The following is a 27284-nucleotide window of genomic DNA, read 5'->3' on the forward strand; positions in this document are numbered from 1 at the left end:
TGTATACATATCACAAGAAAGCTTTGATGGGGAAAAAGTGAATACAGCTGTACTGAAGATTTGTGTTTTCCAGGGCACCAGAAATCCTGACGAGAAGTGGTCATGGGAAGGCTGTGGACTGGTGGTCGTTAGGTGCCTTGATGTACGACATGTTGACGGGAGCGGTAAGGGTCTTGTCCTTCTGTGTTCAGTTGTACAGTGCAATTATATTTCCCTCTATTATCGTAAAGTTTTTTTGTATTTTTAAAAATTTTCTCTTCATTCTCATTGACAGGGTATTTATTTTACAGTACAACTATCATGGTAGACACACAAAACCATGTTATGTCTAGACCTTCATTTTTAGATTCTAAAAAAGGGTGCTTATAGGTTCTAAAAATCTTAAATTAGGCTCGAAAAATCATGAAGTAGGTTCTAAAAAACTTAGCATGGTACAAAATTCCTGAAAAATTCAGATTATTTACAATCGTTAAAAACAAAGTTTCACTAGAACCATAAGAAATTTTAATGGGTATATACAACCACCATATATTAATTTTCTTACCAAATTTTAATTTATCTTTACATCACTTTCAATGCGTGAATTTTGGTAAAACATGAATAAAAGGTGCAAGCAGATATTTTCTCCCTAGATGTGAGAAATTGCAACTTTTATTAAGGGGCGGGGGCAAGGACAGTTTACTTTCCCTTAGTAGACAAGGCTTAGGATTAAGAGTCCATAGTGTGGGGTCAAAAAGTAAGAGGGAACTGCTCCTCTAATTGCTGCCTCTATGTGCAGGTACAGCGCCTTGAATAGGTACTTTGAAAAACGGCCCGATAACCTGGTTCCTAAGGCAGATGACTAACATAGATGGCAGTACAATCAGTACCGCAACTAATTTTCTTAGGAAAGTAATACAGCTTAGTTAGTTTTTGGAATATATTGTGTAGATTTGTTTCTATTGAAAGTCGGTAAGTGAATTGATGGAAACAGTTGTATTTGTGGAGTGATTTGTAGTCACGAAATGGCATTAGTTTGGAAAGAAAGTATAATAAAATAAAAAAAATAGCATGCTTAACACAAGAAGAAACAGCCGATCCCTGTGGCCGAGTGGTTAGCACATCGCACTGCGACGCCAAGGGTCCCGGGTTCGAATCTCGCTCGGGCTTGGTTGTTTGTGAATGTCCATTCATCAATTTCATCACTCATCCCCATCTTTGCAAATTAACCAAGAGACACAAAATGCGAAGTAAAATAAACTAAATCAATCAATCAACAAGAAGAAACATCGCAATATGATTCCGGATATCAGGTGTTGGATTGTGTACTAGAGTTTATTTTTCTATGTTCTTAGAATATAAACAGTATCCTGAGAGATATTTCATACCAAGGCGACAAACCAGAAGTGTAGCTTGGAAACAAGCAGTCTGTAATAAATGCAGCCTACCGTTTCTTCAAGGAGATTTTAGACCAAAGCGGCACGTGACAACGGTCCAAGGTAGCTTTCAGACCCAAGCGGCACGACAGACATGTCTCTTGGGAACAGCCAATCAAGAGCAACGTTTCACACTGTAGCAGCATAATGGGCAGCACAGGCCAGCATTCAGTTGGTGAAATCCTCAAGTGATTTGTGTCGCTTTGGTGTGCAATCTCCCTAAAGCAAGACACGCATCGCGTATGCACGAACAACAAACCACAGCAACATGTTGCAAGCTATTGAAGAAATGGCCCAGTTTGAGTGACATGTGCAGCTTATCGTGTCACCTAGATCAGTTGTTTGCACAATTAGCAGGATAGTAGACAGAAGGCTTCATGTCGCTTGTCACTTCGTTGGGAAATCTTCTTGTGGTGTGCCGCTTTGATCTGAGTACCCTTCCTTTAAGGAGCTTTCCGACCGAAGTAACACGTAGCATACGAATACACCACATGAACGTGTCGCTTGCAGAATGGTTTGCTGTTTGGACTCTCACGTGCAGTGAATTCTATTTTACACTCTGAAAGTGTCTGTGTCACTAGTCACATCAGTGTGAACATCCCTTATCGCTTGTCCCATTAGCCTGAAAGTTTCTTTACACTCATGTTGATAGCACTAAGGGAGTTTTGTGAATTTTCCTTTGTCGTTTCATGCAATCATCAGTTATCATCGCCGCGAAAATTTAACTGGGCTTCTTAACTGTGTTCTTTATTCACATCTTTTTGTGAAACTTGTTGCAGTTGTAAGATTATTGAAAGATGTTTTAATTTAAATTTTCTTAAATAATATTTTGTATAAGCGTAAACATTACCAAGTCTCTACTTCATTATTTGGGGACAAACTAATGCAAATAAGAACATGAAATTCATTAGATAAATATTTCAATGCCAGTTTTTCTTGTATGTACGCATTGCTTGCATTATAGAATTATTTTCCTGTAGTTTACGGTTATTATCATTTTGACTAAAGATACAGTTATAACAATGGTTAGTAATTTTTTAAACAAAAAGAATCCGTTATATAATGGATGTTGTCAATGTTACATTGTTGTAATATAGCAAACTTAACTGAAAAAAGCAGTCTGTTTTATTTTTATTTCAGATTTTTTTTTATATATGAATCCCAAATATCATCAGGTAATTCAAATTCATCATTGTTTTCACAAAGTCTCTTGATGTTTTCTCTTATATTAAATTTTAAAGATGGTGGCTTACTCCATTTGTGAAAAAGAAAACTCCATACTGGATCTATGTTACCATTTTCATTCTTTAATTTATTCCAGTGTTCTTCTGCAATGAACGAAGCTTCCCAGACATTCAACTCTGTGTTTCCCGTTAATCTTTTTAAAACCCTTCTCTTTTTAATCAAATGCTTCTCTTCAATGATATGAGTTGACAAACCTGTTCTTGGGTTTAGATTTATAATGTCCAAATCGTGTTTGTGCCATCTTATGATGATATTTGGGATTCATAATTTAAAAAAAAAAAAATCAAATAAAAATTAAACAAGACTGCTTTTTTCACAGTTAAGTTTGCTATATTACAACAATGTAACATTGACAACATCCATTATATAATGGATTCTTTTTGTTTAAAAAATTACTAACCATTGTTATAACTGTATCTTTAGTCAAAATGAAAATAAATGTCTGATGAAAGGAGCGTGTGTTCTCCTGAAACGTCACAAAGAAAAACTTGTTTTCTCATGCTTGTAATAACCGTAAACTACAGGAAAATAATAACTGTTTAGTGTAAAATATTAGTACCTGTTCATTTTCTTCTTAAGATATGTTGTTCTTAATCTTGAATATTTTGGAGTATTCAACCTGGGTAAGCTACCTTGTTCTCCCCCCCCCAAAACCCCCAAAATAGTGCTTAAACTATTTTCTAACTTTCCTTCCAGCCTCCATTTACAGCTGAGAATAGGAAGAAGACTATAGAGAAGATACTAAAAGGGAAGTTAAATCTACCACCGTATCTAACTCCAGATGCTAGGGACTTAATTAGAAAGTTGCTCAAAGTAAGTCTCACTTTCTACCTACTTTCTCTGTTCTAAGATTCCTCTATAGCCTTGGCCTAGCTCTGCAGTGCCTTTCAATTATGCCTTTCATTTCAGATTCTAAAAATTATGATGTATTTAGAATTAAAAATAAGATTCTAATACCAGATACAGATTTGGGATTCAGGAATCAGATAATTGGGTTAAAGATTTGGAATTTCATTTATTATCAGTTGAGTAGAATATCACTTATTGGTACTTGACCAATTGAAGCTAAATATGTGTTCAGCCCTATTTCATAATGGATATGTGTGTAGGTTAATCACGATTAATTCCTATTGAAGTTATGGCTCGCAGGTGTAGTACATCTGTGACTGTTGTTAAGATTCAAATATCTGTGTTGAATAGTAAAACTGTTCAATTATGTACGGTTAATAATCTGTAAGAGGTTAAGTCTATTTCATTTGTTGTTATAACGTTACTTTGATTGTCATCTTTGTATCTTGCAGCGACAAGTAAACCAAAGACTAGGTTCAGGGCCATTGGATGCAGAATCGATAAAGACTCACCCATTCTTCAAGCTCATAAACTGGGCGGATGTGTTAGCGAGGAAGTTGGAACCTCCGTTCAAGCCTTCGTTGGTGAGTTTCCTCTCGTGAAAGAAGGAGGTGGGAATTGGGAGGAGAGTGGTTTCTTTTCGTATGCGGTTGTTGCATTTTTAGTTTGTGTGTTAGGTCCAGTCTTTTGAAGTAACTGTAACATGATTATTTCTTTTTAATGAGTAACCATAACTTAGTGGTTGTGGTAGGGATGCTAATGATAAAGTACCAATATAAAATTTACCGATCCGATATAAAATTCCAATTGGTTCATTGACCTCCTTAGGGTAAAAACACAGTGCAGCACAAGAACCCTTGCTCATCGAACGGAGCCCGGTCAAGCCATAAAAATGTCAGGATATAATGAATGAACCAGATGTCGGGACAGGCACCTCGAACAAGCCTCTCCCACTCAAACTGGTACCCATTCTTTCCGTTGAGCAGGAAAAGAGGAGGGTGTCTTCCACGAAGGGGAGAAGTGACCTTGAGTGGACCAATCACAGAACCTTCTACTTGAAAGAAGAGACCCAAGATCAAACCGTGTTTGATCCTGGGAACATCTTGCGATGAGCGGGACTCCACCATGTTTTTCCCCATTTGACTCCATGGTTTTGAATTACTGGAAACTTGTCCCTGCGAGTTTCTGGCGATGAGGGATGTGCTGTGAGGCACAGGGACCCTTGCTTATTGCACGAAGTCCGGTCAAGTCATAAAAATGTCAGGATATAATGAATGAACCGGCTGTCGGACAGTCACCTTGACCGCCATCGCACAAGCTTGCAAACGACAATTCTGTCAAAAAAAGTGGGGAAAAAGGAGGATGTCTTCCAAAAAAGGAAGAAGTGACCTTGAGTGGACCAATCACGGAGCCTTCCACTTGAAACAAGGGATGAAAGATCAAACAGTGTTTGATCTTGGGAACCTCTCGCAATGAGCAGGGCTCCACTATGTTTTTCCTCATTTAACTCCATGTTTTTGAATTACCGGAAACTTGTCCCTGCGAGTTTCTGGCGATGAGCGATGTGCTTCACTGTGTTTTTACTAGGGATGGGACGATATGAAATTTTTACCGATACCGATAAAGTACCGATATGAAATTTACCGATACCGATAACCGATATTCTACCGATCCGATATAAAGTAGTAGCTGTGTGGAGTGGCCAACTCGCAATCTCAACACCTTGTGCATGGTGTTCCTTCAATACAAAGTATCAAGTATAGGAAAATTGGAATAATATACAGTCCTTCAATCAATATCTGAGAAAAATGTAAGTTATATTTAGAAATATTGATAAAAACACATCTATTAACTACACATATATAATATGCACTGTCTATCAACAAACTCTGAGGTATTGCATTGTTTACATTGATCTGAAAAATAAAAAATCAATTTTAATCACATTTAACATGCAGATATTTCAATTGGTTTTTCTTGAATGGAAAGAGAAATAACACAAACTAGTCCCACTTGAAGTCTACAACTGGCAGGTTCTTATTCAAAAATGTAAGTTGCTGAACCTTCTGTGGATTCAGTCTTGTGCGGTTTTTGTTGCAGATATATCCTGCTGTGCTGAATTGTCTTTCAGACGAAACTGAAGATGCTGGCACACCTAGGTATTTATTTGCCAAGTTTCTCAGAAGTGGATACTTGGTGTTTCCTTCCCAATAACCAAGGGCACTGTTACTATGAGATATCAATGGTTCATTGAAGAAAGAGTCCATTTCAGCTTCCAGAGGAGATGTGGAACGTGTTTCACTATGGGTACACTCTTCAAGAAGTTGGGTACAAATACCCCAAAGTCCATATTCAGCATTGGACTGACTTGAAATCTGTTCATCATGGTTTCCACCAGTTTCCGTACATGAGGTAGAGGCTTCAAACTCTTGCTGTAGCAACTCTTTTACTAGAGTCGACTGTGATGCTTCTCTAAAAATCCTGTAAAATGAAATGAAAAACTTTACTTCTGATGTGTATGAGCATGTACATTAGAAAAATGAACTTTAGCAATAATCCTACACTGAAAACTGCATTAATACTGTCCACACTTACTAATTTGAATTAGAAATTGAAAGATGTGTTAAATCATAATATTTTTGTTGGGTGGTGTATTTCAGATTTTATTTTGAGGGAACTAGTTCTATTTTTCAACAACCATTACTACAACTTCATCCCATGGATGGAAACTAGTCAGTCAAAATTACTGACTTAACTCACCACAATACTGAAAAAAAACCTGCCTAATTACCGACTAGTTTAATTAAGGCCTAGCAATAAATTAGCCCTTTAAAAGAAATGGGCTTTATTAGCCACCAGATCCCCATACAAGCCCTTACATGTTGTTTTTTTTTTAATTAGAAAAATGCTTTAGAATACAGTTTTGGAAAGTAAATTTGAAGCATGGAGAAGCTAATTAGCACAGTTAAAAGCTTCAAAAGCATTATTTACCAGATAAAGTAAGATTTGAAAAGTAGTGTACATGATTGTTTGCACTTCACAGTGAGAAGTTGTTCTCGGTTTACTCACGTCTTGGATACATAGTTCTATCATTTTTTTTTTTCATGTGAGGCTCAACAGGGGGTTTTGTGCTTTACACTGAATCTTACGTGATCAGATGCTGAAATCATTTAGGGACATTTTAATACTAATAGCCCTAAACCTGAAACACCTAACCTAACAATGAAAGCATGGTAAGAATTTACTATTCCACAAACACATGTAACTTCTTAGTTTCGTCACTTTTAAAATTCGTACTTATGTATCTGCTTCGCGGAACATTCTTGAAGGTGGATTCACATTTTTTTTCATGAAAGTAATTTCCATTTTTCACATTACGAGTACTTCTTTATTTACGTAAGAAACAGTATGGCGCATACACCTTCGTACATCATCGCGAGTCGTGCTTGTGTTTTGTCGATGCAGTGTTTCCAACCTTCGTAACCAAAAAATACTCATGAAGTTTTTATTTTTTTTAAGCTTCTTCACATTATTTTACGAACACAATTTTAACTATGCTTGCCTAACCTAACCTTGCCGGAAATGGTTCGTGGGGCTATGCATGAATGGTTTCTGGGGCTATCCATCAATGGTTTGTGGGGCTACTGTTTTTCAAGTACCCAATTACAAAATCCAGTGGATCTTTCACACCCGGTATGAATTTCACCACGCATCCATAATACATCATCTTTTTGGAAAACATCGGCGTGGTTGGAAACCCTGCAATCGACAAAACACAAGCACGACAATCTACGGAGGTGTACGCGCCAAAGGCTATTGTGCGTCGAAGAATTACTTTTCAACAAAAATAATGGATTTCCGCTATGATACATTCCCACATGACAGAAAACACTTTCCAGACGTTAGACAATGCTACAGGAACTTATTACCGTAAGTAGTTTCTTGTGCAAAAATGAAGAAATCTGTTTGTGGAATAGTAAATTAGTACCGAAAGCATTTAGGTGTGTTCTATTAATGCTAAGAGTCCAAACCTGACTCACCTAACTGAAGAAAAGCATTTTGCAATGTAATTAATACCTCTTTGTACCCCAAGCACGTGAAGTAGATAGCAGCAGCCCAGATATACATATGAAAAGTGTAAATGAATGGTTGCTCATAAATACCAATTGCGTACCATGAGCATTTCGAGTGGGAATGCCAAGTCCAAAGTCATTTTTGCCTAATAGATTACTTATGGGATTATTCAATATAAGTATTGTCTATTTGAAAGTAAAGTTTCATTGTGTTGCCTGAAGTTAGGCAGCTTCTGATAAAACATGATCCAGGCATATTTAAATGCTAGCAAATGAGATGCCTCACCATGCAACAAAGGTTTGTAATTTAAGTTGTTGAATTCCTTATACAATAAGCTTTCCAACGATATATGACACGTATTTCTTAGGAAAAGGGCATAAAGTAGAGTCTTACCTTGAAAATATGCAAAGGAAAAAAGAACAAATTTGGTAAAAAAGTGACAGGTATATAACAGAGAAGGTCCTTGCAAAGTTACTGATTTATGCTTACCTTAATTTGTAGCGAGGATCCAGACTTGTTGCCTTCATGTAGACTTCTTTTGTCCCAGGCTGAAGTTCTTGAAATCGACGTTCTAGTGTTGATTTCAAATCTTCTGCTAAGTTCCTCACTCGGCGTTCAGATGCAAAACTGTTCATTGCCTGTACAACACTGTTCTTCATTGGGATTATATCTGATATCGATGTGCTATTACTGCTACATGATACAGTAGCTTCATGGAATATTTTCAACACCTTTACCAAACTCTCGATTAGGGTCCACTGTGATGATGATATTTCGACTGGGAGTGACAAAGATGATGTTACAATTGTTACAGAAATTCTTTGTTCGAAGAAACGCTCCAACAAAAGATACGTTGAATCCCATCTAGTGGGAACATCTTGGATTAAACTATGAGCTGGAAGTCCTAGATTTTCTTGGGTTTCCTTTAATTTTCTGGAGTCTTTTGGTGACATATGAAAGTGCGTTGCTATTCTCTTTACAATTTTAATAACCGAAGATATTTCAGTTTGACTTAGGCACTGGTTGACAACAAGCTGAAGCAAATGTGCCATGCATGGTATCCATATAGGTAATGGATCATCCAACAAGCCTGCAGCACGTTTCATGTTGGGAGCATTGTCTGTAATGATTACTTTTACTGCCGAGGAAATTCCCCATTTATTAAAACATTCTTTGAGGTTTTCTGCAATATTGAGTCCAGTGTGACTTGTGCCACTGAAAGGCACTACTTCAAGATTTAAATTTATTAATTTAAAATTTGTGTCTATAAAGTGTGCTGTCACACTCAAAAAATCTTGCCCAGCAATTGAGGTCCACGCATCTGTTGTTACAGCAATGAATGTACAAGTTTCCAGCATTATATGGACCTTCTGTGATACACGTTCATACATTTTAGGTATCAGTGAGGAAGACAATGCCTTCCGATTAAGTATCTGATACCGTGGTTCTAAAAAGTTGACAAACCTTCGAAATCCATCCTTTTCTACCGTTTGCATCGGTAACATGTCCAGAACAACCATTTCACATATTTTTCTATCAATTGCTATTGATTTTGGGTCATTTCTTGAATATTTTTTTTCTTGTTTAACAAAGAGTCTATTGTCGGCTGCATGGTAAGTTTTGAATTGTTTTTTTGATATCCTGATAGCGTTTCACGGATAGCAAGAACAGATGAACTTGGGCCAGGTGTTGGTACTTTATCTTCTTTTTCAGCATTATTTCCCCCGGAACTAGAGTTCTCACTTTCAGCAAATACTTCTTCACTATATAAATCTTTCAGCTTTCTCAGATGTGGAAGACATCGTTTCAAATGATATTGCATGTTAGACGTTGTATATGATTTTGTCGACTTCCCGCCTCTAGAAATTTCGGCAGAACAATGTTGACACACAACTTTAGAAACATCGGTTATTTTAATTTTAAAATGTTTCCACACTGTACTCTTCTCTTTTGGCATGTCTCTACGCAGAAACTTAAAAAAAAAAAAAAAAAAAAAAAAACGAACGAACTTGGATAACTAGACACAAAAGTCGTGACGCGATGTATTCAACACGATGCACACAAACAAAGAGAGAGTAAAGAGAGCAGCAGGCCGAGTGAGCATGCAGCACAGTTGAGACAGTGTTTCCAACAACTGGACTGCAAAGTTCGCTATTGTCGCTAGATCGGATATTTAAGTGTGTGCGGGATGGGGAATTTTTTTTAACCTACGAAACGAATGTTCTGGGTGGGTAAAAATTTTCCATTTTTCGTCTAAGTCGGGAAATTTACGAAGCGGGAAATGTTGAAATTCACCAGCATTGTGAATATCTCGAATTCTAATCATTACTTTCCCCTCAAGTAATTGTTTTTGCATTTATGGAATAAAAATTGCTATTTTCAAGAAATGCCACTTCTGAAGTCTGTATTGAGATCCTCCCCCCCCCCCCGATCCGGGAACAGACTTTCTCGAGTTCCTGCACACCCCCAGAAATGTGCTTTAAAAATGTGAAATACAATGCAAAAATAGGCTATTCTAACTCTGAGAGAATTTTAATATAATTCGAGATCAGTAACGGCACACCAAAAAATATTAATGTCGAGGTGGGAGAAATTCCCACGGGAGCAGACAAATTTAATATATCTCTAAATGTTACGTGCAAAATTCATTTTCAATATGAAAGTTCACGAATTATTCAATTTTCCTTCTCTGTAGGACAGCTGCCGACTAAGGAGAGTTGCGTGTGGGTGGGTGTGTTTGGGGGGGGGGATCCGCCTCTGTTTGGCACCATCAGTTTTTTTATTGGTGCTTTTTCCAAAAGAAAATGCAATTTTATTTACTACGTTTGAATCTTGGAGCACCTTTCCATGTGGAGTGAAATCAAACCAAAAGGAGCATAAAAGTTGCGGAAATTGAAAACATATATACAGGATAATGCAGCCGATTTTCACAGAACCTGGATTCCACTTGAGGCCATTATCACTAGTTTCGATTCAGTCGGCTCAGGTGTACTACCTGCATTACTGACAATTTTCAACTGCCACAAAATGAAAATATCCCCTTTCCCTGTTCCTAGTGGAAGTTTCGTTCATATGGCAATACTGCGTGACTACTGCGATAAGTTTGTTCTCTCTTGCTTCCCCTTTCTTGCGCTCGAGTGCCACGTTGCCATCTGAATAAATTCCTGCCCTTCCTTTGTTGTCAAACCTTTATCAAGGTCAAATATTATGTCTAGTTTTTCTGTGTCCGTTTTTCTCTTTCATGGCGATACAAACACTTGCTATCGAATAAAGGAAACAACTATATGTTGAAGAACGACGCACAATTTGGCAACGCATGGCCAACAACTGGCTTGCAAATCTTCCATGCTCCCTCCCCTCTGCTCGCTTCTCTGTCTAGAAAGCGGTATTATCTGGTCGCACACCAAATCGAACACAAGCCCCACCCCTCCGTGGTCTGACGTCACGTATTCGTTGTGAAGATTTCTTAGCATTAACACACGGAACTTTTCATGATGTAACAAGTCGAAGGGAGCAAGCAGCGGTGAAGTTGTGGGTGCGAAAAGTGAGATCCCTCAATCAAGCTGTGCGTGCGTAGCATGTATTTCTTGTCAACCTGCTCGAAGATGTACGCAAAGGTATGGTAGCGAAGACTTCATTACCTTTCAATGAGAAAGCACGAATGTGAGTTTTGGAACTGATTTATTGACTGCAATTGCTTATGGTCGGATTCACTCTGCACACCGTTCCTCTAAAAAAAATATATAGCAGTTAACTTCACAACATGAACGTGAGATTTGGAACCGATTTGCCGGCTGCAGTTTTTTACGATTGTCTTCGTTATGAATATTACTCCGCTAAAAAAAAAGTTAAATTGAAAGATTCCTGCGGTCTGTTTTCAGAGGAATATATGAGGAATTCTGTGACCTTGTTAATTTTCTTCCATGAAAGCGAAATAATTACAGAATTCTGTCAACTTTTGAAAAAAAAAAATATCGGATCGGTAAAATTATCGGTAAATAAACCGATATACCGATATGCTTATATCGGCCGATACCGATAGAGTACCGATTAATCGGTCCCATCCCTAGTTTTTACCCTTAAAGTTACTTCATGATGGTTGCGGTAAACGTGGTTTAAAATTACTTACATTAAATTTAGAAAATTTTGCACTTCTGCCTTGCACAGTTTAATGATTAAATCCTATTAATTTCGAAGATCCACTGTCTTCATTCACAAAAGGGTACGGCGTTTGAAGCGGAGATGGTACCGCGTCACTGCATTGTTTGTTCCCGGGTGGCGGTAGTTGCAATTTCTCCCGTTCGGCGGCGCTGGTGTATGGAGAGCCCAAATGGATCACCTTTCCATACCACCCCACCACATCTGGCAAATTTGCCAAGGCCCTCAAACCTTTCAACATCCGAGTGGCACACAAACCCATATCCCAAATCGGAAGAGCACTAACCAACTTCAAGATATACTACCTACCCAAACTTGCATCCTCTGGTGTCTACAAGACCACATGCCAATACCACAACACCTACATTGGCAGAACCATCCACACTGTCCAAGAGGATCAACGAACACGTAAAAGATGCCAAAAATGACACACCAAAATCAGGCCTCTCCCAACACCTCCACTCCACTAACCACACCATCTCCTCCATATCCATACTTCACCTAACCGGCTCTGTCATAGAAAACACTGTCAAAGAAACCCATGCTATCATCCAACAGAAACCAACACTGAACCTGGACAATGGACAGGCACACCCAACTTGGCACCCTGTCCTCAGAAAGATCCCCGACCTGAAAAAGAAAAGATGCGGTGCACGTACCTGACCCCCTCCAGCCACGCAGGGAACAGGAACAGCACATTGCCGAGCAGTACGGCCCAGCACCCCAACCCCCAACTGGCAATGCCACCTGACAACAGGAAGCAGACCACGCAAACCAGGATGTGCACGCCAGCGCCGCTGACAGGGAGAAATCGCAACTACGGCCGCCCAGGAAGAAACAATGCAGTAACGCGGTACCATCTCCGCTTCAAATGCCGTACCCTTTTGTGAATGAAGACAGTGGATCTTCGAAATTAATAGGATTTAATCATTAATCTGGGCAACCCCGGAAGTGCGAAATTTTCTAAATTTCACATAAGTAATCCTTAAGGTTAGGTGTGACAATTTTGCACCAGTCATGCATTTATTTCAATATCGTCGGAATGGGCACTGCTACTAAAGAAAATCCACGCATAATTTGAGAGTATGAATTTCTCCCCATGTTGCAAGTAGAAACAGTTTTTAAAGTTAATTATTAAGCTAGATACAGGGTTTGAAAAATATGATGAATAAGTATTTACAGAATCCCATTTATTCCTTATGGAGGAACAACTTCAAATTCAAGTTACGGCTAAACAGATGGGAGTTTCGATTCTTTCTAGTGAAAATATCATCTTCAATGGATCCTCTTCCCGATGTTTTTTTCCCCCATAGGAAGTTTCATATTCTCAAGAAAATGAATAAAATAATTCCCCCATAAGTGTAATGCATTTCTCCTTGCTTCCTACAGCCATTCTGGCAGTGTTGCCAAACCTGATGCACATAAAAAGAGCTAAATTTCACCTTAAATTGAGTTAAAGTTGACTTTCAAGGAACTAGAGTTAGGAAGGCTGGATAAAGTGCCTCCCATGGTAATTTTAGTTGTCAAGGGGGTGGGGGTGCTGCTATTACCGGTAACTTTAAAGTGATGACAATCTTATCTTAGTTTTCACCATGTAGATCTGACGGCATCGCCCATCTCAGTAATCCACTGATAGTCATATGAAATCGAAAATAAGGGATTACTGGATAACAATATTGTCATACTCACCTCATTCACAGATATATATAAAAGTAGCTCGGGATGTAAGATGGGGTGGGGCAACGCAACCAATATAATAATATAACGTCACGTGCAAAATGTATGCTCATGGCAAAAGTTGCTCTATTTGGACCAGGGCTAGTGATGGCATCATAGTGGGGCAGGGGTGGGTACCACAGTTCACTGCCAAACAAGTACACAAAAGAGCCAGATCTGGCTCCAAAGAGCTAAGTTGGCAACAGTGCACCCCAGCTCCCTGAGAGAGAAGGACCTAGGGGAAATTGTCCTTCCCCCCCTTAATAAATGTATGCTACCAATTAAACAAAGCTTTTGCAATGCACAAGAAGCTGCATGCATATTAAGACATTTAGTTTTTTAAAAAGTACCCATTGGACATTGCATTATATCCATAAAATTTATAAAAAGAATGGAACAATATTGCACAAAATTGTAAGATTTTTGATATATCGGATCAGTAATTTTACCGATGCACTGACATGCCTATATCGGCCTACGCCAATAGTGTGTTGATTAATCTGTCTTATCCCTAGGTTGTGTGGCTCTTTGAGTGTACATTAGGGCAAGGGCATACTAGCTTTGATTGATTCAACTGTACAAACAAGTACGTAAACTACACACACGGGTGAATGGAAAGAATTAAAATTGCACAGCCTCTGATATTGCAGCCTAGCCAGTAATTTCCTCACTAGCAAAACATATGTACAGAGTTCCCACTAGACTGAATGTCGATTAGTAAAAAGAAACCACATGAAAGATGTAAATCAACCCTTTTTCTTCTTTTTTTAAAGCCTTTATTCACACTTTTTGTCTTTCATGAAGGAAGGCTCTTGGAGGGACAAGATCTAATTAAAGGTGTAAAGAATTAATTTAAATATGAACTTTGGTTTCTTCATTGTCTGAAATCCGTTAATTTTCTATAACATTTTGACACACGACACAATATCCTTTTCAAAAGTCAAGAAGTACATGGAATCTAATATCAGTTACAAAAAAATAATTAGTCATGATTTTGTCTGGTTTGGATATAATTTACAAAATTAGAAGACATTATCTTATGTGCCCTTAAAAGTTCCCAGGCCCACTTTGCCCATTTGTACTGCACTATCCCCAAGTTACACTGATTTATGCAAGTTGGTACTACTGTATTTGTAAAGAGGCAAACTTCACAATGCAGTTCATATTGTATGATTCATTTGTACATTTTATTTATTATGAACTTTGCAAATGTTTTAAATCATGTTCTGTCCAGATGTTAAATACTATCTACCAAAAATAATATCAGCTGAATGTACACTGCAATTTGAAAAGTTATTACATTTAAATAGGTTAAAGCAATTAAACAGGTCTCCAATTTGAGTCTGAACAGTTGGCTGCATCAAGTCTCTACTGATGTTGCCAACCTGCAGTTGAAAATTTCCACTGCATGCAGTTGGAACTGTAATGCAGTAACCTCAATTATGCCTACATAATATATGTGTAATATCGCAATCAGTGCTCAAAAGTGGGGGGTAGGTAGGATATTGAGGGATGGTATTCCCCAGCTGGGAAGAATTACACAAAGCATTCCTCCTGCCCGTCCCATTGTCCCCATGTTAAAATACGTATGTATGTAGGATCAGTCGGTAATGCGTCTGACTACCATGCTAAAGGTTGCTGGTTCGATCCCCGACCGGTTCAAATCCGGGAACTTTTCTAACGATGGAAGCGGCCCCGGCGCCCACCCAGCATCGAATAACATGGGTACCTGGGGGAAACCCTGGGGGTTAAAGGCAGTCAGGGGCATGATGCTGATCACATCACCCCCACTCACGACCGGATCAAGAAAGTGTGGGGTGTTACCCCCACACCCCCTATACGCCTTCATTGCATGGTGCTATGCACAGGAGAGCACTTTACCTTTTATGTAGGATCATTCCCCCAGTTAGCTCGAAGGCTCAAGCAAGAATTCTCCCCACCTAACAATTTCTACCTCAATTACTTTGTGAAAGATCATTTGTCTTTTGATAAGCAAGTTACAGTTAGTTACATTCACATCGAATTGTCTTAGTAATAAAATGTGAGGCTGTAATAATCGTGGATCTCCTTAGTATTTTTTGCAGGGAACGTGGGGGAGCAAGGAATCCCCGCTTCCACCTTAAAAATTGTGCATATTTTGTTTTTGGTTTGCATTTTTTTAGCCTCTTTGTAAGAAGCATCTTGAAATTTGAGCAGAATTGATGTAATTATGATCTCTGTGTAATTTTGATTTTTTTTGTGATTATTCCTTTGTGTTTTTCAGTCAAGTGAGGACGATGTGTCTCAGTTTGACACAAAGTTCACAAAACAGACCCCAGTGGATTCTCCAGATGAATCTACACTTAGTGAGAGTGCCAATCTAGTGTTCCAGGTTCGTATTTATACGTGTGGTTATTTTAAACCTTTTAGCTACAGGAAATTATTTTTGTCTTATTCTCAGTGTCTAAAGAACCAGAGCATAAGTTCTCTTCTTCTCTTATAAGGTGCCTTTTATAGGCTCTGACTTGCTCAGTTATGTTCTTCTATCCATCTCTATTCAATACATTTTTCAAAGTTTGTCTTTTATTGTCGTGTCTGACGTTCTGTAATTTTGCTCTTTTAGTGAGCTGTTATTCTTATGATACGAGGATGCCAGCTTGGAACCTAGGATTTTCTGTTAGGTTTTTTTTCCTTAGTTTATATTTCATATCAGTCCATGTATACCGTGCGTCCATTTCGATCTTCAGCCGAGAGATCGGGAGAAGCATGGTGGGCGGCGCTGACGGAGATGCCGACATTTGCAGCCTGTAATGCCCGCTTATTTTTATGGACATATGCAGACATTTATATAAATATTGCAAAACGAGCACTAACCTGTGTTATGAGAGTTTTTCAAACTGATATCCACCGAGTGCCAAGTGTGTAGACTTTCGGGGAGAATACGTTGAATAGCCTGAAACTTTCGTGCCTGTAGCTAAAGTCCTTCTGGGTCAGGCCGAGAACTTATCAGCCCCCCTCGTAACGTGAACCTTGCGGCTGGCATTCCAATCGTCTCACTGACACAACACACATACACACTGCAATAACACAAACAAGTAACGGCAAGTAACCAATAATAACACTCTTGCGCACAGTACGAAATTAACACGCTCTTGGTTTACATCTGCTCGCCACTATATTCACAGCTCTGTCGCGAAGGAACAAAAAACTTGAGCTCGGAGATTTCGGATTGCAAGGAAGCTCACGAACACCATTGACTTTTAACGGTTTCGTCTACAGCGTAATCTTGATACAGTGTGGCACATTCGAAACCTCCAAACGATCCCCATCGCCACAAAACTCTTTCAAGGATATAAACTTAAGCAGGACATTACTGGTCAAAACTATGATTAAAATGTTTTATTATCTGTGGCTCTTTACATTGTTTTTTAAAGCGTATTTTTTTGTGTATATAAGTGCAGAACTTGGATGAATTACAGATGATAAATTATAACAGAGGTTAGTGCTCGTTTTGCAATATTTATATAAATGTCTGCATATGTCCATAAAAATAAGCGGGCATTACAGGCCGCAAATTTCGGCATCTCCGTCAGCGCCGCCCGCCACGCTTCTCTCGATCTCTCGGCTGAAGATCGAAATGGACGCACTGTAGCAAAAGAATACCAACAATAAATTTGTAGTATAGCATTTATTGCATGATTTAAAAATTAAAAACTTAGGAAGGTGTGTCCTGATTTTTAGGGACATGCGTATTTTGGTTTTGAACAAACATTTGTTACATACCCAATAGGACCAAGTAATGTAAATAGTTTCCCAAAGAGGAATAGAGATGGCAGCACCAGGTGTAAAAGATTAAGAATTAACATAATATATGTGAATAACTTTATAAATAAGAACAAAGCAGATTGGAAAGATGAAAAACTATAGAATCTACTATAAGAAGATAAAGAATAAATATAAAACAAATAAATTAATGTATATACGCGATAAATCAAACCAGTGATCATATGTAAATTGACCAGAAAACTAAAGAAGTCAAAGCACTGATACAAATGTGTGTCTTTGAACAGATATTACATCTGTCTGATTGATTTATCACTCCCGTAGCGCAAATTTTGTTTACATCAGTGGCGGCGCGTTCCAATCGACGCCCCACAGCACTTTTGGTTGCGCATTTCAACCGTAGCACCTACTTGGATGCGTGTGACAGTCATTTGCACCAAGTATACACTCTGTTGTACTCAGTTAGTGTTGGCGCGTTCCAATTGCAGCCGCAAGGGAGGATATTAGTATTATTCCCAAAGCTTAAAAGAATATAGCTGGATAAAGGAATTCATTAAATCGTCAAAAACATAATAAATGCAAATCCAGAGGGAAGTTCACAAAAAAGACAGGAAGGAAGTCCAGATCCAGACCTTCCGTTAAGAAGGAAGTCCAGATAAAAGAATATACAAATCAAGATAAGAAATAATAAAAAAAAATACAAATATAAAACTTGATTGTAAACAAGAATTACAGAAGAACATAGCTTATCATTAGGGGCATGCATATTTCGTTTTTGACGAAAAAACGAAATTTGAAAAAACATATTGTAGTGTTAATTTTTCATGTTTTTGAAAGGTGTGAGGTGCATTTTGTGACCATATTTTGTCACGAAATAATGCGAAATGAACTGCAAAAAGCGAAATTAACTCTTAAACACGAAATTCAGGGTTTATTCACCGCCGTGACACCTTCCGAGGTCTGAATTATCCTGAGAGTTATGCAATTTCCGGAAAATTGATTAATTCTGCTGTTAATATTGGAGAAGCAAAAATGGACTCCTTTACACAGAAATAAACTTAATACTCTGATGATTACATAAATGTGCTATTAGAAGTGAAATGTTAATTCTGTGGAATAAGTGTAGTTTTTAAATCAAATTTAGGATTATTTTCACAATTTTAAAACCAATATGTCTTTTTATATACCACTTTTCATTCATTTTTTCACCGCTATAACACCGATATTTTATTTTATTTACCGCTTTTGAACCCGAAATTGACTCAGTTTTTGTACCGAAATTTTGCCTTTTTATTTACCAAAAATATGTGCCTCTACTTATCATGTAAATATTCTTACTCCATGTATGCTGTGTTTATATAATATATTTGTTTAAACGTCTCCATTGGAAGGCATCCTGTCTGGTTTCGTTGTCTACAAAGAACCCTACCCTATAGATAAGCTAGCTGAGGTTTAAGATTAAGATTTATGCTCCTTGAACCAAATGGCGGTAGCACATTGTAATGTTATTTTTTTTATTTTTCTAAAAAAGTGTGAGTGGCTTTGTTGTACCGTATTTTTTCAGCAAATGAGTCAGAATCAAGTGAAAAATAAGAAATAAACATCTGAAATTTATACTTTATGTACAAACAGAGCAATTTCCAGTCTGATTTATCCTGTGAGTTATGTAAAATTCTGGAATATTGGTTAATTCTGCTGAAAAATTTGAAATGAGTAGTGATGTCCATGCACAGGAATAAATTTAATAATACTCCAGTCGATGTATAAATGTGTTCTTATAATGAAATCCTTTTTTATTTTGCATAAGTGCAGTTTCTGTATCAAATTTGGAATTTTATTTTCCATTTTTAACATCAAAATCCATTTTATATGTTGCTTTTGATCCCCAAATATGCTGTTTTGTACAGAAATCGTGATATTTTATTCACCATACTGATCGTGAATCTTGCAGGGTTTCACATACGTCGCACCATCTGTGCTAGAGGAGATGTACAAGCCTAGGGTAGTGAAGGCACGGTCACCCAGGAAGGGAGCTTGTCTACGGAACCCCTTTAGTCCACGCCACCACATGTCACCTGCCTTTGGCTTTGAACAGAACAACAGGGACGTAGCAATGAACACCAACGACTCTACGCAGGAGGAAATGATGGACATGGGTCTTCCACATGTATAGTAAGTAGCCATTTTCTAATTTGAATAATTCTGCATTATTATTATTATTCAGTGTATTGCAATAGCTAGAGGCGTGTATAATAAATTCGACGGAAGCACGAAATATGAAAACGAAATCACACACTGTAATGTTCACTTTTAATGTGTTGAAGTTGTATGAGGTGCATTTTGCTATCATACAGAGTGTTCCGTTCAACTCTCCCAAATTTCAATTATTTACTGTGAACGAAGTACCATGAATTGTGAAATAACTGGAACACCAAATGAAAGGCCAGATCTTCCAAGTTTTGGTTTCATGACTTGAAGTTGTCCGTTTGCTCACTACGCAGCGTCACGGTTGCATAAATAAAAATGGCGACTGTTCAACAACGCGCAAGCAGTAATGTGGTATGCTGAGACAAAATCTGTGATTGCAACGCAACGACATTTCAGACGAGTGGACGGAGGAGTTGCACCTGATGCTAAATCAATTAGGCTGTGGTTTAGTAACTTTCTAACAACCGGCGGTGTCCTAAAACAATCTGGTGGAGCTCGCCGTTGTGTGTCGGAGGAAAAGGTGGAAGAAATTCGACCTGATCTCACTCCGCTGGACTTCTTCCTCTGGGGTCACGTCAAGGATCGTGTGTTTCGACTCCAGTGAATAACATCCGAGAGTTACGAACTCGCATATGTGATACGATTGTAACAGTAACAGGGGACATTTTGGAGAGAACATGGCAATAAGTTGAATACAGACTGGATATTGTTCGTGCTACCAATGAGGCACATGTGGAGGTTGATTAGTGTGTGGAAAATAAACTTTATGAGTTTTTCTTCAATTCTCTGAAATTTCATTGCTCTATCATTCATACTTTTGTACGATTAATTGAAATTAGGGAGATTTGAACGGAACACCTGGTATATCGACTCGAAATGATCTGAGATGAACTGCAAAATGCAAAATAAACTTCTAAAGACTAAATTTGGACACTGACATGACACTTTCTGAAGTCTGAATTGTCCTGAGAGTTATTCAAATCACGGAATAAACTGAATACTTTGAGTTGCACTTGTTTGAACTTTTGTTTAAGTGCACTTTATGTGTATATAGGCTAATCAGGATTGGACCTACAGTTTAAAGTGCAGGGTGTCTACTAAATGTCCAGGTCTATTTATATTATTTTCCAGGTCTATATTTTTTTAACCCTCGCATTACCAAGCGGGGTATTCTGACTACCCCAGGTTGATTTTTCCCTATAATAATTTTATCTGAAGAGCTACATACTTGTGGTTTCATGACTTTGTCCTAAAATGATTGAAATTGTATTTACACTCCTGACTGACCCAATTTTTTTGTTTTTATAGTTATTATTGACGGGATATATTGGTGTGGGTTGTCAGACTACCCCGCTTGGTATGAAATGTCTTATCTTCTTATTTGTCAAAAATGAAGGTTTTATGAAATATTTCTCTCATTCATCTCCGTTATTTAATTTTTCCATTGAGTTTTACCATACATCCATTGTTTAGCTCAAATAGCATATATTGTTCTCTATTGTTTCAGGTTACTATTGTTGAGTTGAATTAGAGCGTGCATACATGGCAACGCTGCACTAGTGTCACCATACGGTGTTTATGTTCAGTTTAAATATACTTTCAAGAATTTGAAAAGCTGTATTTCAATACTAAATAAAGCTATTCATTGAAAATAACAGAATCTAAAAACAAAAATTACACTAAACCGCAAAATTGTATTGGGGTAGTCAAAATACCCCGCTTGGTAAAATAAAGGTGTCGAAAAGCTTGGCAACGGGAGGGTTAAACAAAGAAAAGCATATTGGAATTTGATGTACGAATATACATATGCAAGTTCATTAAATAGCTTGTTGAGTATACCTTGATTACTTCAACTTTCTTTTGAGCCAGTTTGAAGCCCAAGCTTTTCTGTTAATTTTAATTTTAAATAATAACAGCCATAGCTATTCTCCTACAACACTCTTCCTCAAGTAGCTCGTCCATATTTTGAACTTGTCTTTTCTGTCCAATGCCTTGGGAGGCGATTACCAGCAAGTGAGCAAGTACTACACAACTAGATCAAAGTCCAACTGGAAAATTCAGCAGGAAATCTAGCCTTGTTTGATTCAGCCATGGTGATTAACAAATTACAGTTATTGAATTACAGTTCTGTGATTTTCGTGACATCACTATTAGAGATTTAACGCAAATTTTATTGTAATTATATTAACTGTCTTTATCACAGCGATCTTTAATGCGCTCTTTACTTTATTTTTCAGGCCTTTGCTTCCTTAGATTTTTTAATGGAATGACAAGTTCGACGTTTTTTTGTGAGTTGCTTCAGTTTGAAGTATTTCCCGACTGAAGATGTACATTATTAAAGCGGCGGAGTGGCCTAACCCCACCCCCTCCCCCCTGACGGTGCTAAAAAAGAAGAACTGATAATAACAGGGACATGATTTTTGTATTTCGATCCCTCTAATCATTTTGTTCTTTTTTCTTCCATAAATCTTAGCTTGTGGTGTGTAAGAGTTATTAGTAACCAAAATGCAGTTAGTTTTCTATATTTATTATTGGAATATTATGTAGTGGTTATTCCGATGTGCTTTGCCAAATCGAAGTTAGTCCCCCCCCCATATCGTTATTTTTTCGTAATGAACTTCCAGAGCTGTATGCGAGTTTCTGTAGCTTGAAAAGAAAGAAATTTTGTGCAGTGAAGAATAGGTGCTTGTATATTTAGGTCCGTTTTCGATATTTCACTACATTTTGGATGCATTAGATTTATGCTCGTCAGGAACGGATGGGTCGTAACTATTGGGTTTCGTTCACAAAATCCTAACTGGGTAATAATGTCATATCATATGTACTAGGGTGCATGTGTGTGTTAACGTGTGTGTAGGAATTGCTGGTGTGGAACGATATGTATGCTAAGTGTGGATGAATCGTACGTGTTGCCGCAGAATTGTACTGATCCTTCTATAGTGTATAAACGAAATGTACCAAAGTTCTGTAAAATGTACAACAGGCCCCTTCAGTTGTTAATGCACTATGAAGTTCTTCTAAAGACTGATATTAGCATTGGAGTTGAATGGGAACAATGTTATGCAGATTTATTCAGTCTTGTTGTAGGTCCTGAAAAGTTGGGAAAATCTTTAGCGATAAGATGGCAGAGAAAGTCTTGCCAACTTTGGTCTTACAAGAATAGTTTTCATGTTTAGGACAGTGTTAGTGAAAATGTCAGTAGCGATGTCTGGTGGGAGAAGTATGTATTGGTGAAAGAGGCTACTGATGAGAACGAAACAATAAAATAAGGATATTATTTCCCATGAGGTGCGAGCTTCAACACAAATTAATTATAAATGAAACAAGTAAAAATTGGGTGTTTCAAAAAAATGTTAGCACTTACATGTGTGTACCATATATAGTCTGACCAGCATTAAAATTGGGAAGCAGAAACAAGATGCAAAACAGCACAAAGTAAAAGGCTTGCTGCAAACAGGTGTCAGCATGTTGGGGATATCTCATCCCCATTGCCAGGATAAAACGAAATGATGAAAGATAAATCTCAGTGCTACCTATTTTTACTGAGTGTTGCAAGGATGAGATATTATCAAAATGTCAATTTCCTTCCGTGGCCTTTTAATTTTTGTGACTTTTGTTCCTGTTTTCCAATTCTAATTAAGGTAAGACTACTTTTCTGCACAATGTACTTTGTGTGCTAATATTCTTGGTATCACCTTTACTTTGACTGCAAGATTCCAACTCTACTCCGGAAGCTTTTGTCACGGTAACTTGATTTACACCCACAGGTAACGTTACTTTTCCTTCTTCTTCTTTTAATAAATGTTTTCACAAATAAGAAACTTAAATAACTGTTAATGTTTTTAAAGATGATTCATAATAATTGTGTTGACAGTAAGGACAGTAATTCATGAAGAATATGATAAAAATTGAATAAAAGTAATTGAAATCATTTAAGAGAGAAATTTAAAATATTAACGGTTATGTAAAGTCATTACTTAAAGCCAGTCCATCAGCTTTTTAAATTATCTAGCTTTGTTTAAATGCAAATGAATTCAAAATATTCTTACCTGTGTGTAGAAAAAGTTAATAATTGTAAAATGAGTTGACCTAGTGAAAGTTTTTTGAGCAGTTTAATTGTAGTTAACAAGTAATTTTTGCTTGTTTCTTGACATAGACCTTACTTCTAGGGCCAGACCGAGGAATATTTTTCCATCTTTCTCCAAGATCATTTCTGATATACCCTTCTGTTATATTCAGAAGTTAGTAATATCATTTTTAAGATAAGCATAAGGATGCACCTAGGAAAGAAAGATGAATGAGTGCAATTCATGATTTTAATATGTTCATTGACTGTACGAATTGTGATATCATGCTGTGATCACTTAGATGCAAGTTGATAGCATTTTGTGCAGTACAAGAGAAGTTTTAAAAAGGTTACAGAACCTAGGATAGGCTGTGCGAGAGGTGCGTTGGCCTTGGCTCTTCCAGTCTTCCTGCCGAAACCAAGTGCATGCCACGATTGACGGTTAAAAGTGTGCTTGTCCCTTTTCTCACCTCTCTTAGCTAAAGCAGCCTACCTGTGATCAATTATGTATATGAGGCAATACACTGTGAAGCAATGCAGATACTCTAACCAATGCTGACGGACACCAATACTTGTAACAATTAAAAGCAGCTTAAAATATTTGAAACTTTTAATTATAAATTTTCCATTGCAACTATATCATAGTTTTGCTCTAAAATATTATTCATAATTTCACATGTGTTTCTAGGATATCTAGACTCCACGAAAGTGTTGGCGTGGCATTTTTTGCAGACTCTATGATATATTTGGACTCTGGAAAAGTATTGCCAATTGCTTGTTTACACTATTTGAAAAAACAGAAAATGGTAAGCCATTAGCAATTGAGTTATGTACATAACATTGTTTCATTTAGGCAAATGCCAATTCCAGTCTTTTCACGAACTTCAGAGTTAATACCAATTAATAGGTGTAGAGTTGTATTAAAATCAATATAAAATGAACTTTGGATGCATATTTACAATCTTATTTCGTAACATCAGGGAATATATTTTTGTTGTTTGTTGATTATAAAAATATTGATATGTAATCAAGTAAATAACTGTTCTTTTTAAGAAATAATTTACTTTCCATATAGTAATATTTTATATTTTTTAAATAGTTGTTTTTGGTTTTCATTCAGCTCAAAAGAAATGTCTTGGTAAAAAGCAAAGTTCTGATGACAATAATTAATTGCTTTGGAAGTTTTCAGTCATTCGGTGATCATGAAGTGCAAAAATGACAAAATATGTTACAGACACTTTTTGGTACTTGGCGTGTACGATTATCAAGTAATTTGCATTGTACCAAAAAAAAAAATGACTGAAATTTGCTACCACTCAGATAAATAGCTACCAGCTTAATTGTGCACTAAAAGAATGATAGGAAAGAATTTATAAACGTAATGAGAAGTTTTCCCCTCTCAACTAAAATGTTGCCTGAATTTAGTGGCAAGACTCAGTGGCTAGCAACACTTGTTTTCCATCATGGATATCACTGCTTCCATAGTGAATGTACATAAATAGTAACACATTGTCAGTTCACTTTGTTTCTTACTAGAAATCCGAGGTAGAAAACATGACATTTTTGTACATGAGAGAATTTGCGTAGATGTAATAACAATATGTATAAAAGGGTGTCCATACAGCATGGCAATGTTTTGTACGATAATGATTTATGTGATGTTTTGTAAACACATGTTCCTTTGCAGAGGTTGTCACTTTCTTAATGATTACCGTTTTTTTTTTTTAATTATACCAGTGATGTTTGGAAATATGTTGAATAAATTATGATTAGTAGTGATTATGGATTGTGTTGCATATTTTTTTTCCTTGAGGCAACTTAACGGATAGTAGTAAGGGTATTTTAAGGAGTGGACACATTATTTACTGATCTAGGGAAAAAATTCCGAATATTTAATAAATGTGAATTGTTGATTTCACATCAGGCTTCCCATGCCTTACTTATCCTGGAAAATTTGAGAAAATTTGGCTTTTTGTGCTTGACATGATTTGGGAATGAAAATATATTACCTTTTGTCTTCAACTACCTCCTCGATGGGAAATACTGTGGAATCCCGATGTTAACATTTTTCCACATTATATACATTCAATCTTTAGGATTCGAACATAGCAGCCGGACACTGTGGCCAAGTGGTTAGCACATCACACTGCGACGCCAAGGGTCCCATGTTCGAATCCTGCTCGGGCTTGGTTGTTTGTGAATGTCCATTCATCAATTTCATCACTCAACTCCATCTTTGCAAATTAGCCAAGAGGCACAAAACGCGAAGTAAAATAAACTAAATCAATCAATCCAACATAGCAACATGTAAAAGTTACCTTGATTTTTCATTTTTCTGCATTTTAAGTTTATTCATACGTAAAAATCGAGGTTCCGCTGTATTCTACGTAAAAATATTTTCAAAACTTACATTTGTTCATTTATTTTGAGCATTGTTGAAAAGCAAGTGCAGTTTATCACTTAAAAATGAAAACAGCATAGAGCAGTCTGGATATTTATTTTAAAATTGCTTGGAAAAGTAAGAGAAATAGGTTTAGAAGTGAACAAGTGAGGAAAATGTGATGTTTTTTTGTGCTTTTCAGGATTAGACACGGAAAAAACACATTTTTTCTCCCACAAACTTCTTTGTTTTAGATATTTTGTATAAGAGCATTTTGTTTTCATTTATTTATTTCCGGTGATAAAACACTCAATTAATTTGATTACCATGCAAAGTTGAAGACTTACCATTTATATAATGTTATGTAAAGTAGTTGGAAGAATTATTTGAAAATGGACTGGAAAAGTCATGGAATTAATTTTGGCAAAATGAATGAGAACCCTGTTTTTGCATATTCATGTAATCACTGTTCAACAATAAGAAAATAAACAAAAAGTGTACTTGCCTGTGGATCTTTTCCCAATATTTTGATGTGTTGATCCCATTTGCAGGATCATCTTGGGTTTTCCCAGCAACTTGAAACATTAACATGGTGTGGATGCAGGATGCTTTGCTCCCAATATTTATGACACCATTCTTTAGTATGGTACCAACCCAACCTTCCAATTTAATTTTTTTGTCTTTCTTTCTATTTTTATCTCGTTTGTAGAAATATCAGTAGAAATGTACAGCAATTTTACGAAAATATCGATAAAATACCAATTGAATCTGTTTTCTGACATAACTTAAAGTATTTTTAATGACAAGATATGTTAATGTCTGAGAATCAGCATGTAACTATCAAGGGGATTTTCACACCCAAGTCATAAGTTACAATCGTTGATAACACAAAGGTTTGCAAGGCATTTCCTACATTGGTCGTAACAGCCCCCTTTACATGATGGTGAATTCCAGCTTGGTTCTGGGTTCAATACCTAGTGGGAGCACATTGTACAGTGGTTACACTTTAAACTGTAGGTCCAGTCCCGATTAGCCTTTCTGTGCACAAAGTGGACTTAAAACGCAAACTCTGTCCGGCCAAGAGTCAAACAGAACTGTTAATACCAAAAGGACATAGTATTTAAGCTCTGAAACATTGAACAGTCGAGAAAAAATTGCCATGGTTTCAGAATCATTAATGCACCATAAAATTCCTTTATTTCATGTATTCCTTTTTGGCAGGTGATTTAGATGGTAAAAATAAAGACGTAATGTACATACTATGCAAGGTTTTTCAAGGTAGGGTTAAGTTGAAGGAAATTTAATGTCAGGAGCTATCTGCGAAGCGTAATAAATTTTAGATGAAGGCTAAAACAAGAAAATTTTGTTGGCTCTTATTTTAGGTTCAAGTTATTCGAAATGTGAAAATGTT

The 27284-nt window shown here is 37.0% G+C and overlaps 2 protein-coding genes across 2 annotated transcripts in view; one reads left to right on the forward strand and one right to left on the reverse strand.

The window, feature by feature from the left end:
• Positions 1 to 26463, forward strand: part of LOC145988529 (ribosomal protein S6 kinase beta-1-like) — a 48554-nt gene extending 22091 nt beyond the window's left edge. The window contains exons 7-12 of the mRNA XM_083123430.1: positions 74 to 164; positions 3357 to 3473; positions 3962 to 4093; positions 15721 to 15828; positions 19171 to 19391; positions 21665 to 26463. Coding sequence (XP_082979556.1) covers positions 74 to 164; positions 3357 to 3473; positions 3962 to 4093; positions 15721 to 15828; positions 19171 to 19391; position 21665 — 670 coding nt within the window. The 3' untranslated portion in view covers positions 21666 to 26463. The remainder of the gene's footprint in view (positions 1 to 73; positions 165 to 3356; positions 3474 to 3961; positions 4094 to 15720; positions 15829 to 19170; positions 19392 to 21664) is intronic.
• Positions 5405 to 8337, reverse strand: LOC145989212 (zinc finger BED domain-containing protein 4-like). The gene is made up of 2 exons (XM_083124517.1): positions 8073 to 8337; positions 5405 to 5990 (listed from the first exon to the last, which is right to left on the reverse strand). Exons 1-2 carry the CDS (start codon positions 8240 to 8242, stop codon positions 5513 to 5515), a joined length of 648 nt encoding a protein of 215 aa, XP_082980643.1. The 5' UTR covers positions 8243 to 8337; the 3' UTR covers positions 5405 to 5512.
• Positions 26464 to 27284: the final 821 nt, after the last annotated feature.

Source organism: Lepisma saccharinum, chromosome 6 (assembly GCF_977018435.1).
Source record: "Lepisma saccharinum chromosome 6, izLepSacc3.1, whole genome shotgun sequence".
In the NCBI taxonomy this organism is placed as follows: domain Eukaryota; kingdom Metazoa; phylum Arthropoda; class Insecta; order Zygentoma; family Lepismatidae; genus Lepisma; species Lepisma saccharinum.